Source organism: Pan paniscus, chromosome 20 (assembly GCF_029289425.2).
Source record: "Pan paniscus chromosome 20, NHGRI_mPanPan1-v2.0_pri, whole genome shotgun sequence".
NCBI lineage: Eukaryota > Metazoa > Chordata > Mammalia > Primates > Hominidae > Pan > Pan paniscus.
Window position 1 is genome coordinate 57,676,443 of NC_073269.2, and position 17,081 is coordinate 57,693,523.

General features: G+C 45.3%; 1 protein-coding gene across 1 annotated transcript; it reads right to left on the bottom strand.

The window, feature by feature from the left end:
* Window positions 1-7,460: 7,460 nt before the first annotated feature.
* Window positions 7,461-15,129, bottom strand: LOC100985404 (sialic acid-binding Ig-like lectin 14). Its single transcript, XM_008966219.4, has 7 exons — window positions 14,755-15,129; window positions 14,287-14,670; window positions 13,812-14,090; window positions 13,512-13,565; window positions 11,814-12,071; window positions 11,572-11,707; window positions 7,461-11,432 (listed from the first exon to the last, which is right to left on the bottom strand). The coding sequence occupies exons 1-7, from the start codon at window positions 14,981-14,983 to the stop codon at window positions 11,390-11,392; spliced, it is 1,383 nt and encodes a 460-aa protein (XP_008964467.4). The 5' UTR covers window positions 14,984-15,129; the 3' UTR covers window positions 7,461-11,389.
* Window positions 15,130-17,081: the final 1,952 nt, after the last annotated feature.

Below are 17,081 nucleotides of genomic sequence, written 5' to 3' on the forward strand. Positions count from 1 at the left end.
TCAAAGAATATCAGTCAAAAATATAAGGAAAAAGTATGCAGGTGTAGCAGACAGGTAGACTATACTATTAATAAAAATAGTATGCCATTTTTCTGAGTTGTCTCATATTTTGACATTTTAGATTTTGTGATTTGATGTGTTTTCTCAGTCCAAAAATCATCCTATGTGTGCCAAATTTCGTATTTTTGTATTTTTTTTCTAAAGAGTCACAAAGACTCTCTTCTTAACCAAACTTATGAAAGCTCCTCTGAACCCTTTTTTCAACTAGGCTTTGTCCTTGGGACTGCCTTGTCCAGCTGTAGCAAGAATCCTGCTAAGTCGGTTTTGCAAGACTCTTGATATCTGATCACCTTCACTATCTGATCAAATTCCCTAGCCCTCACCCTTGGTATCTGATCATGCTGGCCTGCTTTCAGCAAGAATCCTGTTAAGTCAGTTTAGAAAGAATCCCGGTATCTTCAGTGTCTCCTCTTAGTAGTTTTCCATCCACTGACACACACAGCCAGCCTCCCTCACCTGCTGCACTATGCTTCTTGCCCATAAACCCCCCTTGTCTTTGCTGTATTCCGAGTTGAGCCTGACCTATCTCCATTATTGCACTAGTCTTTTTTTTTTTAATTGACTTCTGTTTTGTTTTTTTTTTCTGAGACAGGGTCTCACTGTGTTGTCCCAGCTGGAGTACAGTGGTGCAACCTTAGCTCACTGCAACCTCCCCCTCCCAGGTACAAGCGATTCTCCTATCTCAGCTTCCTGAGTAGCTGGGAGTACAGGTGCATGCCACCATGCCCAGCTTATTTTTGTATTTTTAGTAAAGATGGGGGTTTCACCATGTTGGCCAGGCTGGTCTCGAATGCCTGACCTCAGGTCATTTTCCCACCTTGCCTCCCAAAGTGCTGGGATTACAGGCATGAGCCACTGTGCCTGGCCTGCACTAGTCTTGATACCTGTCTCAGTCATCCTGAATAGTCAATGTTAACAGGTGTCAGAATAATTTTTTCTTTTTTCTTTTTCTTATTGCAAATTCTGAACTTTATTCCTCATTTGAACTGTGAAAGTAATTCATCATACCGGCTAGTAGGATCTAAAGATAAAGACTCGATTGTGTAGGAAAATGGCATTTTTATCTTTACATTAAAATCTTTATATTAAATTCCCTCTCCTAAAATACATAGTATGGCTTCTGTTTTCACATCAGCCTTAACTAATTAAATCTCAAGAGATGAATAAATGAGCATTGGGTGATTTCAGATCCCTTTATGATATAATTCATAGCCAACTAGAAATTCTCTTTAGAGAATTTCCCAAACAAGATAAAGGGTGTCTTCAGCAAACATCATATACCTAATGAAGTAGCTTCAGGTCCTAGCATAATAAGGCAATAGAAATAAGCAAAAGGTACAGCAATTACAATGAAATTTTAACAGAGGTCTTTATCAATGACATGATTGCACATATAGAAAAATCCAGGCTAAGCGCGGTAGCTCACGCCTGTAATCCCAGCACTTTGGGAGGCTGAGGCAGGCGGATCACGAGATCAGGAGATCAAGACCATCCTGGGTAACATGGTGAAACCCCATCTCTACTAAAAATACAAAAAATTAGCCGGGCGTGGTGGTGGGCGCCTGTAGTCCCAGCTACTCGGGAGGCTGAGGCAGGAGAATGGTGTGAACCTGGGAGGCGGAGCTTGCAGTGAGCGGAGATCACACCACTGCACTCCAGGCTGGGTGACAGAGCGAGACTTCGTCTCAAAAAAAAAAAAGAAAAATCCAAAAGTATATACAGATACATTTGAAGCCTTAATAAAATATTTGCAAGACAGCCAGAGATTAATCAAATTACAAAATCAGTTGTCTTTCCACATCACAGTAATAAAAACGGAATTTTATAAAAGATGCCATTGACAAAAGCTTCAAAAATTATGATATAATTTATCAATATCAAAAATTATGATATAATTTTTGAATATATAGAATATATCTAACTATTAGAGATGTATCTAACAAAAATATGTATATGTCACCTCTATGGAGGAAATTATAAATCTGTATTCAAGGACATTAAAGATGTAAATAGGCTGGGCGCAGTGGCTCATGCCTGTAATGCCAACACTTTGGGAGGCCGAGGCATGTGGATCACCTGAGGTCAGGAGTTCAAGACCACCCTGGCCAACCTGGTGAAACCCCATCTCTACTAAAAATACAAAAATTAGCTGGGTGTGGTGGCAGGCACCTGTAGTCCCAGCTACTCAGTAGGCCAAGGCAGGAGAATCACTTGAACCTGAGAGATGGAGGTTGCAGTGAGTCGAGATTGCACTATTGCACTCCAGCCTGGGCGACAGACCAAGACTCCATCTCAAAAAAATAAATAAATAAAAAATAAATAAATCAAGATGTAAATAAACTGAAAAAGAGGCCATGTTGATGAGTTTGAGGACAATATTGTATGAATGCCAATTTTACCCAACAATCTACAGCATCAAAGGAATATGTCATACAATCTCCCGGGTGATTTTTGTGCAATTTGGTAACTCTATTGTAAAATTTATACTGAAGTAGAAATGTTCAAGTATGGTCAAGGCAACCATGAAGAACAATGAATGGCTTTGCAAGATAAAAAGATGTATCATAACATTACAGAAAATATGACCATTTCAGACGGGGCGCAGTGGCTCACATCTGTAATCCCCGCACTTTAGGAGGCCGAGGAAGATGGATCACTTAAGGTCAGGAGTTTGAAAGCAGCCTGACCAACATGGTGAAACCCTGTCTCTACTAAAAAATAACAAAAATTAGCTGGGCATCATGGCATGTGCCTGTAATCTCAGCTGCTCAGGAGGCTGAGGCACAAGAATTGCTTGAACCCAGGAGGTGGAGGTTGCAGTGAGCTAAGATTGTGCCACTGCATTCCACCCAGGGTGACAGAGTGAGACTGTCTCAAATTTTTAAAAATGTGAGAAAATAGGCCCATTTCAATGGTTCACACCTGTAATACCAGTGCTATGGGAGACCGAGGCAGAAGGATTACTTGAGCCCAGGAATTCAAGACCAGCCTGGTCAACATGGTGACACCCCATCTGTACAAAAAAACACAAAAATTAGCTGGGCATGGGTGGCTCATGCCTGTAGTCTCAGCTACTTGGGAGGCTGAGGTGGGAGGATCACTTGAGCCCAGGAGGTGGAGGTTGCAGTGAGCCAAGATGGCAGCACTGCACTCCATCCAAGGTGACAAAGTGACACAGTGAGACCTCATCTGAAAAAAAAAGTGACAATTATGTATTGACCAAGTGGAACAAAATTGAGTGCCTGGAAATAGACCTCAACCACAGGAAACATCAAGTGTGATAGAGGAAGTGGCAAATGATAAATTTTTCTTTTTATTTATTTGGGGTTTTTATTTATTTAATTTTTTTTGAAACAGTGTCTCTGTCACCTAGGATGGAGTATAATGGTGTGATCAGGGCTCACCACAGTCTCTATTTCTCTGGGCTCAGGCACTCCTCTCATCTCAGCCTCCCAAATAGCTGGGACTACAGGAATGCACCATTATGCTTGGCTAATTTTTTAATTTTTTGTAGAGACAGGTTCTCACTATGTTGCCCAGGCTGGTCTCAAACTTCTGGGCTCAAGCGGTCCTCCCACCTCAACCTCCCAAAGTGTTGGGATTACAGGCATGAGCCACTGGGCCCGGCCAACTTTTCAAAAAATATCTGTGGGCAAAACTTAATGCAATCAAGTTTGCAGTAAGTTTGCAATGAAATTTGACTCCCAGCTCATGCATAAAAGTCAAGTACAGGTAGCTTGAAGGTCTAAATATGATAAAGAAAACAATAGAGCTGTTAGAAAATAATATAGCAGGAAATCGCCATGAATTTGAGGTAGGAAAGGATTTCTGAGCAAAACATAAATTACACTATTTATTTATTTGTTTATTTTTATTTTTATTTTTATTTTTGAGACAGAGTCTTGCTCTGTCACCCAGGCTGGAGTGCAGTGGCGTGATTTTGGCTCACTGCAACCTCTGCCTCCCAGGTTCAAGCGATTCTCCTGCCTCAGCCTCCGGAGTAGCTGGGACTACAAGCACACCCCACCACGCCCAGCTAATTTTCAAATTTTTAGTAGAGACGGGGTTTTATCATGTTGGTCAGGATGGTCTCGATCTCCTGACCTCGTGATCCACCCACCTTGGCCTCCCAAAGTGCTGGGATTACAGGTGTGAGCCACCACGCCCAGCCAATAACACTATTTATAAAGAGAAAGATTGAAAACTTGACCCCTGGCCCAGACACTGAGCTCTACCTCTCTGAGGTCTTGCCTCCACAGGACCTGCACATCCAAAGGTCTTTTCTCCCCAGGACCCTGACATCCTACTCCAGCTCCCATAAGCCATGCTAAGGAGGCTGATTCTCTCCATGTTTCTCTGGCTTCCAAAGGGGAAAACTGAAGGGCACCTGCAGAGCACCTGAAGCCCAGAAGTAAAGGTGACCACTGAGACAAGGAGTGAGGTAGCAGTCATGGGTCTCAGGTCCCTGAAAGGAGAAGGCAGCACCTTTTTGAGAGAAGGTAATGGGTGTTTCCTCTCCATTTGGCTCCAGGGTCCCTTCGGAGTGATGAGTAACTCCATGTGTGGTCCCACCCTCATCTCCACCTCTTGTTGCTCACTCTTGGAGAACTTGTGCCCCTGTCACTCTCACAGTGACTCCTTAGGTAAAAGGTTTATGTTATACCACATCCTCTTAAGATATATCTCCCACTAACTCCCATCTGGAATCCCCCAGTACTCAGAGAAGAGTTATTGTCCTGGGAGCAACTGAGGAGGTGACATTGATCTTGGGAATTATATTTTTTATTTTCACCCTCTCTTTGTGATCACTAGAGAACAGTTACCACGTGCCTGGCTGCAGTGAGTTTTAGGATTCCAGGATCCCAGGTGTAGGAGAATGTACAAAACATTAGGTCACTTGTTTCCTTGGGTGAGAGACAGAGATACCTGTAGGGCCAGCCCCAAACCCCACCTGGTCCTCTCAAGCATTTGTCCCACTCAACACTAGAGGCATCTCTCAAGCTGGAGATCCCAGATCTTGCCCTGGGACAGCTTCATTCCCCCAACCCCCATCCTCTGTGCTGTCTATTAAGTGCAAGAAACAGATGAGGTGAGAGAAGAGGAAATTGCAACCAGAAGCCACAAGATATAGACAGAAGGGCAGAAAAGGAAATTTCCCCACAGCCTCTACCAGGAAATCTGGGCCCCCCAAGGGCAAGGAAGAGGCCAGGCTGGCCCACCTCGGGGGCACAATGCCCATTCTAATAAAAGTAAAGTAACACAAAATACAGAATTGGATGAAAGAAGGAAAAAAAGATTTGAGGTAAAGAAATTACCATTTTCACATTCAAGAAGGGCTACAGAGTTTGCCTCAAGAGAGAAGTGTGTATATAGTTTATCACTACTTTGTTTTCAAATTAAACTGGTGATAATATTTTTTATTGAGATGAAACTCAGACGAAAAAATTACTAGTGGTAATTTTGGATGTATAAACTTTTGAAGGATGAGGTGAAGAGGAAGCTAAAATGATGCTGGATAAAAAAAGGAAGATGAACGTTAAGGCTCCCCCTTGTGGAGGATAGAGAAAGCATTTTTAAAAGTTCTGGATTCAGTGGCAATGAGATGAGGATTTGGGGGATGATCTCTTGGACTTAACAACGTGGTACTAGGACACAAAATCCAGTGAAAGACTTTCTGTGGTGGGGATGAATGGTGAATTTTTGCAACACGATGTCTAGCATCCAATTTAACCTACTTCTTATCCTGAAGAGCCATTCCTTTCTGCTGCTCCCAAACCTTGAATGAAGAGTGCTACCCAAAATATACTTGTACAAAGTGCTGGGAAAGGCAGGAAAGAAGTCTTTGTTCTCACGTTTGGGGAAGGGATACCAGCTTGCATATGTCAATCACCCATCACCCTCAGGAACTCTCCCACATATTGTGGTAAGTTGGCAGCTTTGGGTTCTCTGTGATTATTAAGCATGAGAGATCCAGTTACTTTCTGGGGATCTTAAAATCTGAACAGGATGCAAGATTTGGGAATTACTGGTTTGTACCATCAAAACTTAAATCTGCTCTTAAACTCTTGGAATATATCAGCCTGGTGCAGTACAATTTTACCAAATTCAAAGCAGGAGAGGAGGAGCTGAGAACAAAGTTACAACCTGTGACTGAGTTGATGGTATGATAAATTGAGGCAGGAATTATGTGGAGGCAATTATGAAGGACTCCAACTAGGAGAGGTGTGGACTGAGAGAACACTCTGGTAGCTATGAAGTCTTTACTTTTGATTGGGCATCCATTGGATAGATATATTCAGCTTACATTTCTATTATATTTGATTGAAAGTGTTGACAAAAAAAGTTTTATTTTGGTAAAATAATGCATAACACAAATTTTAACATTTTAACCACTTTTAAATGTATGGTTCAGTGGCACTGAATATATTCATCTTGTTTTACAACTGTCACAACCATCCATTTCCAGAACTTTTTCATCTTTCCAAACTGAATCTGTGTACTCATTAAACACTGACTCTCCATTTCCTTCTCATCCCAGCCCTTAGCAAGCGTCATTCCACTTTCTGTATCTATGCATTTGACTATCTAAGTATCTCATATAAGTAGACTCTTATGACATTTGTGCTTTTCTGTCTGGTTTATTTCACCTAGCATAATGTCTTCAAAGTCATACACATTAAAGCATTTGTTAGAACTTCATTCCGTTTTAAAGCTGAATAAGATTTTATTTGATGCATACTACATTTTGTTTCTCCATTTATCCACTGATAGACATTTATGTTGCTTCCATGTTTTGGCTATTGTAAATAATGCTGCTGTGAACATTGGGGTACAAATATCAGACTCCCTGCTTTCAATTCTTTGGGGTACCTACTCAGAAGTGGAACTGTGGAATTGCTGAATTACATAGTAATTACATGCTTTGTTTTTCGAGGAATTTTCATACCATCTTCCATAGTGACTGCACCATTTTACATCCCACCAGCAATGCACAAGGGTTCCAATTTCTCCAAATCTTCACCAATATTTGTTATTATCTGGTTTTGTTTTGTTTTTTAATAGTGGTCATTCTAACGTGTATGAAGTGGTATCTCATAATGGTTTTGATTTGCATTCCTGTAATTATTACTGTTTATAAAATTGTATAAGTATTTATGTGTTGGAAATTATAAATTAGTTTTCAATATTTCAATATTGAGAAGTGTTAAAATAATATGAACTTACTCAACGTACCTTTCAAAATTGGAAGATCTAGCACTCCCCTTATGACAGTGATTAACTGGGGATGAACAAGAACTGCCTCTTTTACTTTGCCACACTTTCTATTCTGTACTGTGGTGGTTCAAGCTATCTCTTCCAACGAAAATTACCCAAACAATAAAGAGGGCAAAAACATAGGATGGAAAAGATAAATTGTTTTAGTCCATTTGGGCTGCTATAACAAAATACCTTAGGCTGGGTGATTTATAAACAACAGAAATTTATTTCTCATAGTTCTGGAGGTCAGGAAGTCCAAGATCAAGGTGCCAGCGGATTCAGTGTCTGGAGAGAATTATTTGCTTCCCAGATAGTATCTTTTCGTGGTATCCTCACATGGCAGAAGAGGAAAACACACTTCCTTCTGTTTCTTTTATGAGAACACTAATCCCATTCATGAAGGATGGCACCATTATGGGTTAATCACTTTCCAAAAAGCCCCAACCTTTTAATACCATCACCTTGAGGTTTAAGATTTCAACATATAAATTTTGGGAAGACACACATTTCTATTATAGCATAAATAAAGTATATCAAGAGTTAAAGCATATAGAAAAAAAGCAAATATTGCACTCTCTTTGCTACATGCACTTAGGGAAATTAAAAGAAAAACACCTGAAGTTTATAAAAGTTAAATTCATGAAAAAGAATGAAGAAATTATAAAAGCAGCAAGACATAAACAGATATTGCCTTAAATGGAACCACAATAAGAAAATGATGACTGAATTGTCATGAGAAACTCACCCGCCCTCCAAAGTGGAATGACATCTCCAAAAGGTTAAAAGAAAAATGCAAAGCTAGAATTCTACATTTTGGAAAATTATCCTTCAAAACGAAAGAGAAGGAGTCGTGCTTTTATTATGAAGGAGTAAGCTCCTAGCAGAGTGAACTCACCACAACACAACAAAACAAACAAACAAAAAATCCTTACAAGTTATAAGCTTTGAATGGGGGAAAAAAACTACTTGGGAAATGGGATAAAAGAAAATAGATTCTGGAACGGGAGTCAATATTTGGGGAAAGGCACCAACAAGGAATAAATAGCTTTATTCCAATGGTAGGTCAGAGCTACAGTGCAGAAAGTGGCTGCTAAAATTCTAATACAACTCCTTCCATCTGTCTGGACTGAGAAACAAGGGACGAAGCCCAGGGCAACTAGGAACACTGAAACAACAGGTAACAATTCTGGAAAGGGAAGAGCTAGGGAAAAGGAACTCCAGCTTCTGAGTATAAATGCTTTCCATTTCAAATATAATGAGGTGAGGCTAGGACTTAAAGGATGTGAAAATGCATACTATGCAAATACTAGTCAAAAGAAAACTGGAATGGCTATGTTAATAGCAGACAAAGTACACTTAAGAGCAAAGAAAATCACAGGAACAAAAAGTGATGTTACATAATGTAAGACAGTTGATTCAGCCAACTGCGGTGGCTCACGCCTATAATCCCAGCACTTTGGAGGCTGAGGCGGGTGGATCACCTGAAGTCAGGAGTTCATGACCAGCCTGACTTACATGGTGAAACCTTGTCTCTACTAAATACAAAAAAAACTAGCCAGGCGTGATGGTGCGTGCCTGTAATCCAAGCTATTTGGGAGGCTGAGGCAGGAGAATCACTTGTACCTGGGAGGCGGAGGTTGCAGTGAGCCAAGATCGCGCCATTGCACTCCAGCCTGGGCAAAAAGAGCGAAACGCTGTCTCAAAAAAAAATTTTTTTAAGCTGATTCTTTAAGAAGACATGAGAATTCTTAATATGTATGCACCTAACGACAGAGTTTAAAAATACATGCAGCAAAAACTGATGAAACTGAGAGGAGAAACTGACAAATCCAACATTAGGATCAGAGACTTCAACATTCCTCTCTCAGTAATAGACTGAGCTAGTAGACAAAAAAGTTACCAGCTATAAAAGTGAACACCATTGAACAACTATGTCTAATTGCCATTTAATATTCGTCCCATAACAGGGCAATACACATTCTAAGCACACATGGAGCATTCACCAAGATAGACCAGTGTCATCAAGCAAACTTAACCAATATAAAAGACTCTCACGGTTGGTGAAAGTGAAAGTTAGTTCAGCCATTGTGGAAGACAGTGTGGCGATTCCTCAAAGACCTAAACACAGAAATACCATTCGACTCAGCAATCCCATTCCTGGGCATATACCCAAAGGAATACAAATCATTCTATTACAAAGACACATGCATGCATACGTTCACTGCAGCACTATTCACAATAGCAACGACATGGAATCAACCTAACTGCCTATCAGTGGTAGACTGGATAGAGAAAATGTGGTACATATACACCATGGAATACTAAGCAGCCATAAAAAAGAATGAGATTATGTCCTTTGCAGGGACATGAGTGGAGCTGGAGACCATTATCCTCAGCAAACTAACACAAGAAGAGAAAACCAAATACCACATGTTCTCACTTGTAAGTGGGAGCTAAATGATGAGAACACATGGATACATAGAGGTGAGCAACACACACTGGGGCCTTTCAAAGGGTGGAAGGCGGGAGGAGGGAGAGGATGAGGAAAATAACTAATGGGTACTAGGCTTAATATCTGGGTGATGCAATAATCTGTACAACAAACTCCCATGACACTTTACCTATGTAACAAACCTGCACTTGTACCCCCTGAACTTAAAAGTTAAAAAAAAAATCATATCAAGCATGTGTATTTATTAAAATGGAACTTAAAAAGAAAGTAGTAACAATTTGTTTAAAAATAAAAAACCAGTAAAATCTGCAATCACTTAGAAATTAAACAACACACTTCTAAGCAATCCGTGAATTCAAAGGAAATCTCAGGGGAAAGAAGGAAATATTTTGAACTAATATAAAAATACAACATAACAAAATTTTTGTGGTGCAGCGAAAGTGATTAAAGGGAAAATGCAGAACCAGTGGATACAGAAGGCTGACTGTACGATATTAAAAGCAAAAAAAAACCCACCAAAACCGAGAATGAGCTATTGATATGTGTAACAACATGGATAAACTGGGAAAACCACACTGAAGAAATGAAAGCAGACCCTAAAGCAAATATGTTTGGTTCCAGTTATACGATGCACAGAACCTGACAATACAGGTATTGCCTTCTCATATATGGAGAGAAGGAGAATCACTTGAACCTGGGAGGCAGAAGTTGCAGTGAGCTGAGATTTTGCCATTGCACTCCAGCCTGGGCAACAAGATAGAAACTCTGTCTCAAAGAAAAAAAAAGACATAATTTTTGTCTACAAACTCTCACAGAGGCATTAAAGAGTAAAATCAGTTATGTTGTATTGTTTCATAAAAGTTTTACTTATTTTATAACAATTGTATTGGATAATAATCACAATGAGGTAGAGTTTTAACTGGAAAACAAATGCTGCCTCTCTGTGCCTATATGGATAGGGAAGCTGAGGAGACCAGAAATTCAAGTGTTAAGAAGGTAACTTTTGGCAGCCAGGCACGGTGGCTCATACCTGTAATCCCAGCACTTTGGGAGGCCAATGCAGTGGATTGCTTGAGGTCAGGAGTTCGAGACCTGGCCAACATGGTAAAACCCCATCTCTACTAACATACAAAAAAAAAAATTAACTGGGTGTGGTGGCAGGCACCTGTAATCCCAGCTACTAGGGAGGCTGAGGCAGGAGAATTGCTTGAACCCCAGAGGTGGAGGTTGCAGTGAACGGAGATTGTGCCACTGAACTCCAGCCTGGGCAACAGAGTGAGACTCTGTCTCAAAAAAAAAAAAAAAAAAAAAGGTAACTTTTGGATAATGGGTAATGGGGGTATAAGACCGAAAGTACATTCCCTTCACAGGGCTGGAGATGGAGGATGGAGAGGGAAGAGAAGGGCAGGTGGAGAGGGGATGGGGTGCAGATGGGGATGCAGGTGTGGTGGGGCAAGACTCACAAGCAGAGGGGAATAAGTAGAAGGGGTATGGGGCAGGAAGGAAAAGAGGGGTAGTCAGTGGGATGTGAGCTTCCAGAAAGAAGCTGACAGTGATGTCCTGCATGTGTCCCACAGGGCTGAGTGTCCACACCTCAGATCTGTCTTGAGCGGGAGGGGCTCAGCCAGGCCTCTCAGCCCTGCTCTGCTGGGGGCCTCCACACCTGCAGAGCCAACATGGGCCTCAGATCAGCACCAGCCACTTCAGTTCTAATTCCAGGTGGGACTGAGCTGTCCTGCCCCAGGACAGCTCAGCCCCACCTGGAACTCAGGAGCTTCCTGGAGACAGGCAGTCCGGCTCACCTGGTATAGTAGATCCAGGTGAGGCCATAGGTGAGGAGGAAGCCAGCCCCCATGAGAGCCCCCCTGATCAGGGTGAGGACGAGGGGCCAGGAGCCCTGCTGTTTCTCAGTTACACATATGCAGGAAGAGGAGCTTCCTGGGAGAAAGGAGAAGGTAAGGTGCTGTTACCAGGCCTCAGTCCCTCCCACCAACCTGAATACCTCACTGGGCTGTCTACCCTCAGCACCTGTCCTGCAACTCACTCTGCACAGAAAGGATGAAGGACAGGTGCTGGGAGCCCAGCGGATGCTGAACCCGGCAGGTGAATTCCCCTCCCTCTCTAGCTCCTATGTTAGGCAGCTCCAGGGTCCCAGACATTGAGGTCTGGGAAGGATTGAGGGCTTTTCCCTCCCGGAACCAGCTCAGTGAGGCAGGGGGGTTGCTGTCAACTGTGCAGGCGAGGAACAGGGACTGGCCCTCCTGGATGGGCACCGACATGCCATTGCTCAGGATCCGCAGGGCTGGGAAAGAGAAGCACAGCCAGGTGAGTGGAGCCGGGAGGCCCAATTCTCCCTCACTCCTCCCACTGAGCTGCAAGAAGAAAGACAAGACTGTGTGGTGAGTGCTGAGAATGGACTAGTCATGGGTGAAAGGATGAGGACTTGGTGATCAGGTCAGGCTACCAGAAAGAAGGTGGCTGAGCTGAGAAAAGACAGATGAGGAGGAGTTCTCACATTAAGGAGAAGTGGATGGGCAGCTCAGGTGCAGACGTGCCAAGAACTGAGACAGGCAGACGAGGAAAGAGGCTCCTAGATGCGCAACCTGGCAGGGAGGACCCAGAGCTCCCAAGACACGATAATGGAGGTAGAAGCAGGCTCAGATCTTTTGGAGCATTGGGTGCCAGATTAAGGGCCTTGGGCTTTATCCTGGAAAGCAAGAGGGGGCTATAAGCAAGGGAAACAGAGTTAGCACTGGATCTAGAAAGATCCTGCTGGAGCCAAGTAGGTCCCGGACTGGAGAGAAGTGGGATGGGAGGCAGGGAGGCTGGGAGGAGGCTGGGGCAATGGGCCAGGGTTGAGCACGAGACTTGAGCTGGGTCTGGAACCAAGGGGATGAGGAGGGAAGTGATGATTGGTGAAGTAAAGGTGTTAAGACTTGCGGACTCACGGAACAGCGGATGAGAAAGGGTGCTGTCTACAGCGATGTCCAGAACAGCCCTGGGATCAACAGGGAAGGAGGAGCCGAGAAGCATCCGAGGGAGGCGGCTAAATGTGCAGATCTGTGCCTCAGAGAAAGGGCTGGATATAAAGTTGTGGGAGGCATCAGGACAGGGTCAAGGAGAGATCGGATTACTCAGGAATGTGGAGGGGAAGAACTGGGTTCTGGGACAGAGCTGTGGGAGGTGGGAAAGTCGAAGGCTCCCAAAAAGGACGATCAGTTAGAGATGAAGCAGGGCATGCATCAGAGGACATGGGAGCAGGCAGAAATTCAAGAAAAGGGAACAGCGTGTCCTGAGTACTCAAACTCACAGAGACAGAAAAGTAGAATGGTGACTGCTTGGTGGCAGGAGGGGGAAGTGGAAAGTCGCTGTTCAGTGGGTACAAAGTTTCAGTTTTGCCAGATAAAAGGAGCTCTGCAGTTTGGTTTCGCAACAATGTGAACACATTTAACACTGCTGAACTGTACTCTTTAAAATGGCTAAGATGACAAATTTTGTGCTATGTGTATTTTCTCACAATGAAAAAATAAATCTGAAAAAGAGAGCAGAGAAAAGGGAGAAGCCAAAAGAAATACTAGGTCTGTTCGTGCAAGATCTTAGTGACTGGGATTGGGGGGTTGGGAGCAGGAGGGACCCAGACCCAGGGGCTGAGGGGTGAGGGAGGGTCTCCTCTCCCAATGCTGAACCCTGAGCTAATAGAAGGCTCCCATCACAGCCCCAGAGGGAAGAGGGTCTTTCCTACCTGTGCCTGTGCCATTTCTGAAGAAGATGCTGATGGCGAGGTTCTGTGGAGCATCTGGGATAGAAAGATACAGCCCCAGCTTCAGAGGTGACAAGAGGGATGGGCGTGGTCCTGGGAGGGACCCAAGGAGGGGCCACAGAAACCCACCAGGTGGGGACGGCTGTCCTTCCTGCCCACACACGGGTTTTCCCTGGTTATCATTCTCTTTCTCTCTCTCTCTTCTACACACACACCACACACACACACACCCCTCACTCCCACTGCCCTTGGGGACTCAGCTGTGTCCCCAGCACCACTCACAGGAGACATTGAGCTGGACAGTTCTCTCCGTGGTCACCTGAGCTCCTTGGCGTTTCACCTGACAGGTGAGGTTGGTGCCATGGTCCTCGGGCCTGGGGGTGAGGGTGAGCTCCGAGGAGTGGGTGGTCTCGGGGTCCAGGGGGCTGAGGGCATTCCCCGTCCAGGAGAATGTGAGAGGTCGTCCCGCTTCACAGGATCCTGGAAGGCTGCAGCTCAGCCTTGTGGGGCGGCCGGACTCCAGAGGCTCCAGAAAGTGGATGTCGGGTTTCTCTATCAGGGCTGAGGAGGAGACAGGGAGATACCTGGGCCCCAGGGGCTTGAGGATGTAAGGTGTGACCCCGAGAGTGGCCAGGCCTCAGGCCCCGACCTACCCCAAGTCCTACACCTCCTCCAGCCGCCCCTGCCCAAGCCCTGTCCCTGTTCTCATACGGGGTTCTCCACGTCCCAGGGTCCTCTCCTAGGGCCTCTGCCATACCTGTCACCTCCAAGTTCAGCTTATTCTGTTGGTAGCTATGTTTTACATCCCTTCCTCTCTCCACGTGGAAGAAATAGCTTCCCGTGTCCTCCATTCTGGCATCTCCGATGCTCAGGGAGCAGTTCTTCTTCTGGACATCCCCAAGGAGGCGGAATCGGCCCCGGGTCCCTGGCTTCACTCTTTTGTCTGGGTTGTTTGTGGCCACAGCCTCAGCGTAGTATGGGCTCTCCCCGTCCCGGAACCAGTAGACGTAGAGTGGGGGAGAGGAATACCAGGATCTCCAGGGGTAAGAGAAGGAGCAGGACACAAGGACGCACAGGCCCTCCTGCACCGTCACCGACTTCTGCACTTGCAGCTCGTAGCCTGGCTCCTCCTGCAGGGACCCTGGGGGGGGGCACAGACGCTCAGCTGCAGCTCCAGCCCCCCTTCTCACCCCTGTTCCTGTCCCTCCTCCCTCAGCTCACTCACCCCCCCACAGCAGGGGCAGCAGCAGCAGGGGCAGCATGTCTCCATCCGCCAGGGCCCCAGCCCAGTCCCAGGTCCCGCTGTCAGGGAAGGAAATGCCCCAAATGTGGGGTGGGGCTGAGAAAGCCCCGACAGGAAGCCGGAGAGTGAGTGAGAGCTGTGGACGCGCACAGAAGGGGAACTTGAGCATCACGTGCTGTCTGTCGGGGTGAGGCGGGAGCTGGGAAGCCATCCTGCTCCCACCCCCACTGGACGCCGCTGGTGAAGATACTGAGGCCCCCAGAGGGGCTTGTCCAGACTTGTAAGTCTAGACTCCTGAGGTCACCAGGTCCCATAGCTGCAGCACTTTCCTTATGCACCTTTGTCTACATAGGAAGGAGAACACCACTTGGCCAGCTCCCTGGGAGTCAGGGCCTCGGGACCCTCAGCGAGATGGGAGAATAAATCCTTTATGACATGATAGGAGCTGTGGTGAGGGAAGCGCACGCTGGGGGTTTCAGGTGGGGAAGACTTTCCTCTTTCCAGAGGGAAGGCAAGTTGTCAGGGACAAACACATCAGGTGGACATGACCGGGTCCTTAGCAGTCAAGAGAGATGTGGTCCCCACCACCAGTTGGATTTGGGTCCCTCATCTCATCCTTGTCCTTGTCCCAGGCAGCGTCAGACCCCAGCCCTGATGTTGACAGCCAGGTGAGGCTTGAGAGCCGGGCATTTGAAATGTGGACGTTGAGGACATGGAATACCAAGTGTGAACCCAGACCCCTCACCTACCGGCTGTTGAACTTTACAAAAGTTACCTACCCTCTCTGTGCCTCAGTTTGCTCAGCTGAAAAATACAGACAATAATAGAATTGCTGTGTGGGGATTCAGTGAGGTCTCATGTGTAAAGTGCTTAGGACGGTGTCTGGCCCCGAGAATTCGTTCATTCAACTGATGCTTCATGGGCACCTATGGTGCACCAGGCCCCCTGTTTTAGGAGCTGGAGATACAGCAAAGGATAAACTCTTAGGATGAGAAGGTAAGTCAAAAATCCTAGTGGGGGCTCCTCTGGGCACACTGCTTATGCATACCCCTGCTCCACGAAGAACAGTAAAAAAAGAACGCCGGGCGCAGTGGCTCACGCCTGTAATCCCAGCACTTTGGGAGGCCAAGGCGGGCAGATCACGAGGTCAGGAGATCAAGACCGTCCTGGCTAACATGGTGAAACCCCGTCTCTACTAAAAATACAAAAAATTAGCCGGGCGTGGTGGCGGGCACCTGTAGTCCCAGCTACTGGGGGGGCTGAGGCAGGAGAATGGCGTGACCCGGGAGGTGGAGCTTGTAGTGAGCCGAGATCACACCACTGCACTCCAGCCTGGGCGACAGAGCGAGATTCCATCTCAAAAAAAAAAAAAAAGAAAAGAAAAGAAAAAGAGAAAATAAAATAAAAATCCTAGAGGGAAGACAAACATTTAATATGAAATTAAAATACAGTCTGCTAAAGAATAATATATTCTAATAAAAAATAAAAACAGGAACACAGAAGAGGAATCAGTGAGGACTGATAATTTTTTTTTTTTTTTTGAGACGGAGTTTCGCTCTTGTTGCCCAGGCTGGAGTGCAATGGTGTGATCTCAGCTCACTGCAACCTCTGCCTCCCAGGTTCAAGCGATTCTCCTGCCTCAGCCTCTCAAGTAGCTGGGATTACAGGCATGTGCCACCACACCTGGCTAATTTTGTATTTTTAGTAGAGATGGGGTTTCTCCATGTTGGTCAGGCTGGGCTCCAACTCCCGACCTCAGGTGATCCGCCTGTCTCAGCCTCCCACAGTGTTGGTATGACAGGCATGATGATAAAATTTTTTACAACATGGCTTGGGGGGCCACTTGGAGGAGATGACATTTGAGTAAAGATGCGAAGGGCGTGTGGGAATGAGTCCACTGGTATCCATTCCAAGGGAACCGCACATTTAAAAGTCCCAAGGTAGGAACACACGTGGTGTGCTTGGAAAATAGCCATATGCCAGCATTGAGGGGTGATCAGTGGGGAAGATGGTAGGAGGGTAGGTCTGGGAGGTGTCCTGGGTCCGATCATGAAGAGATTTGGGAGCTCTCATAAGAAGTTCACTTTTTTCTTGTCCAGCTGGAACCATGGAGGATGTCAAAGAGAGGAAGAAGAAAAAGAAGGTTCCTGCTGTGCCAGAAACCCTTAAGAAAAAGTGAAGCAATTTCACAGAGCTGAAGATCGAGCGCCTGAGAAGGAATTTTGCCCAAAAGATGCTTCGAAAGACAAGGAAGAAGCTTTTCTAGGAAAAAGCAAAGCACTATCACAAGGAATATAGGCAGATGGACA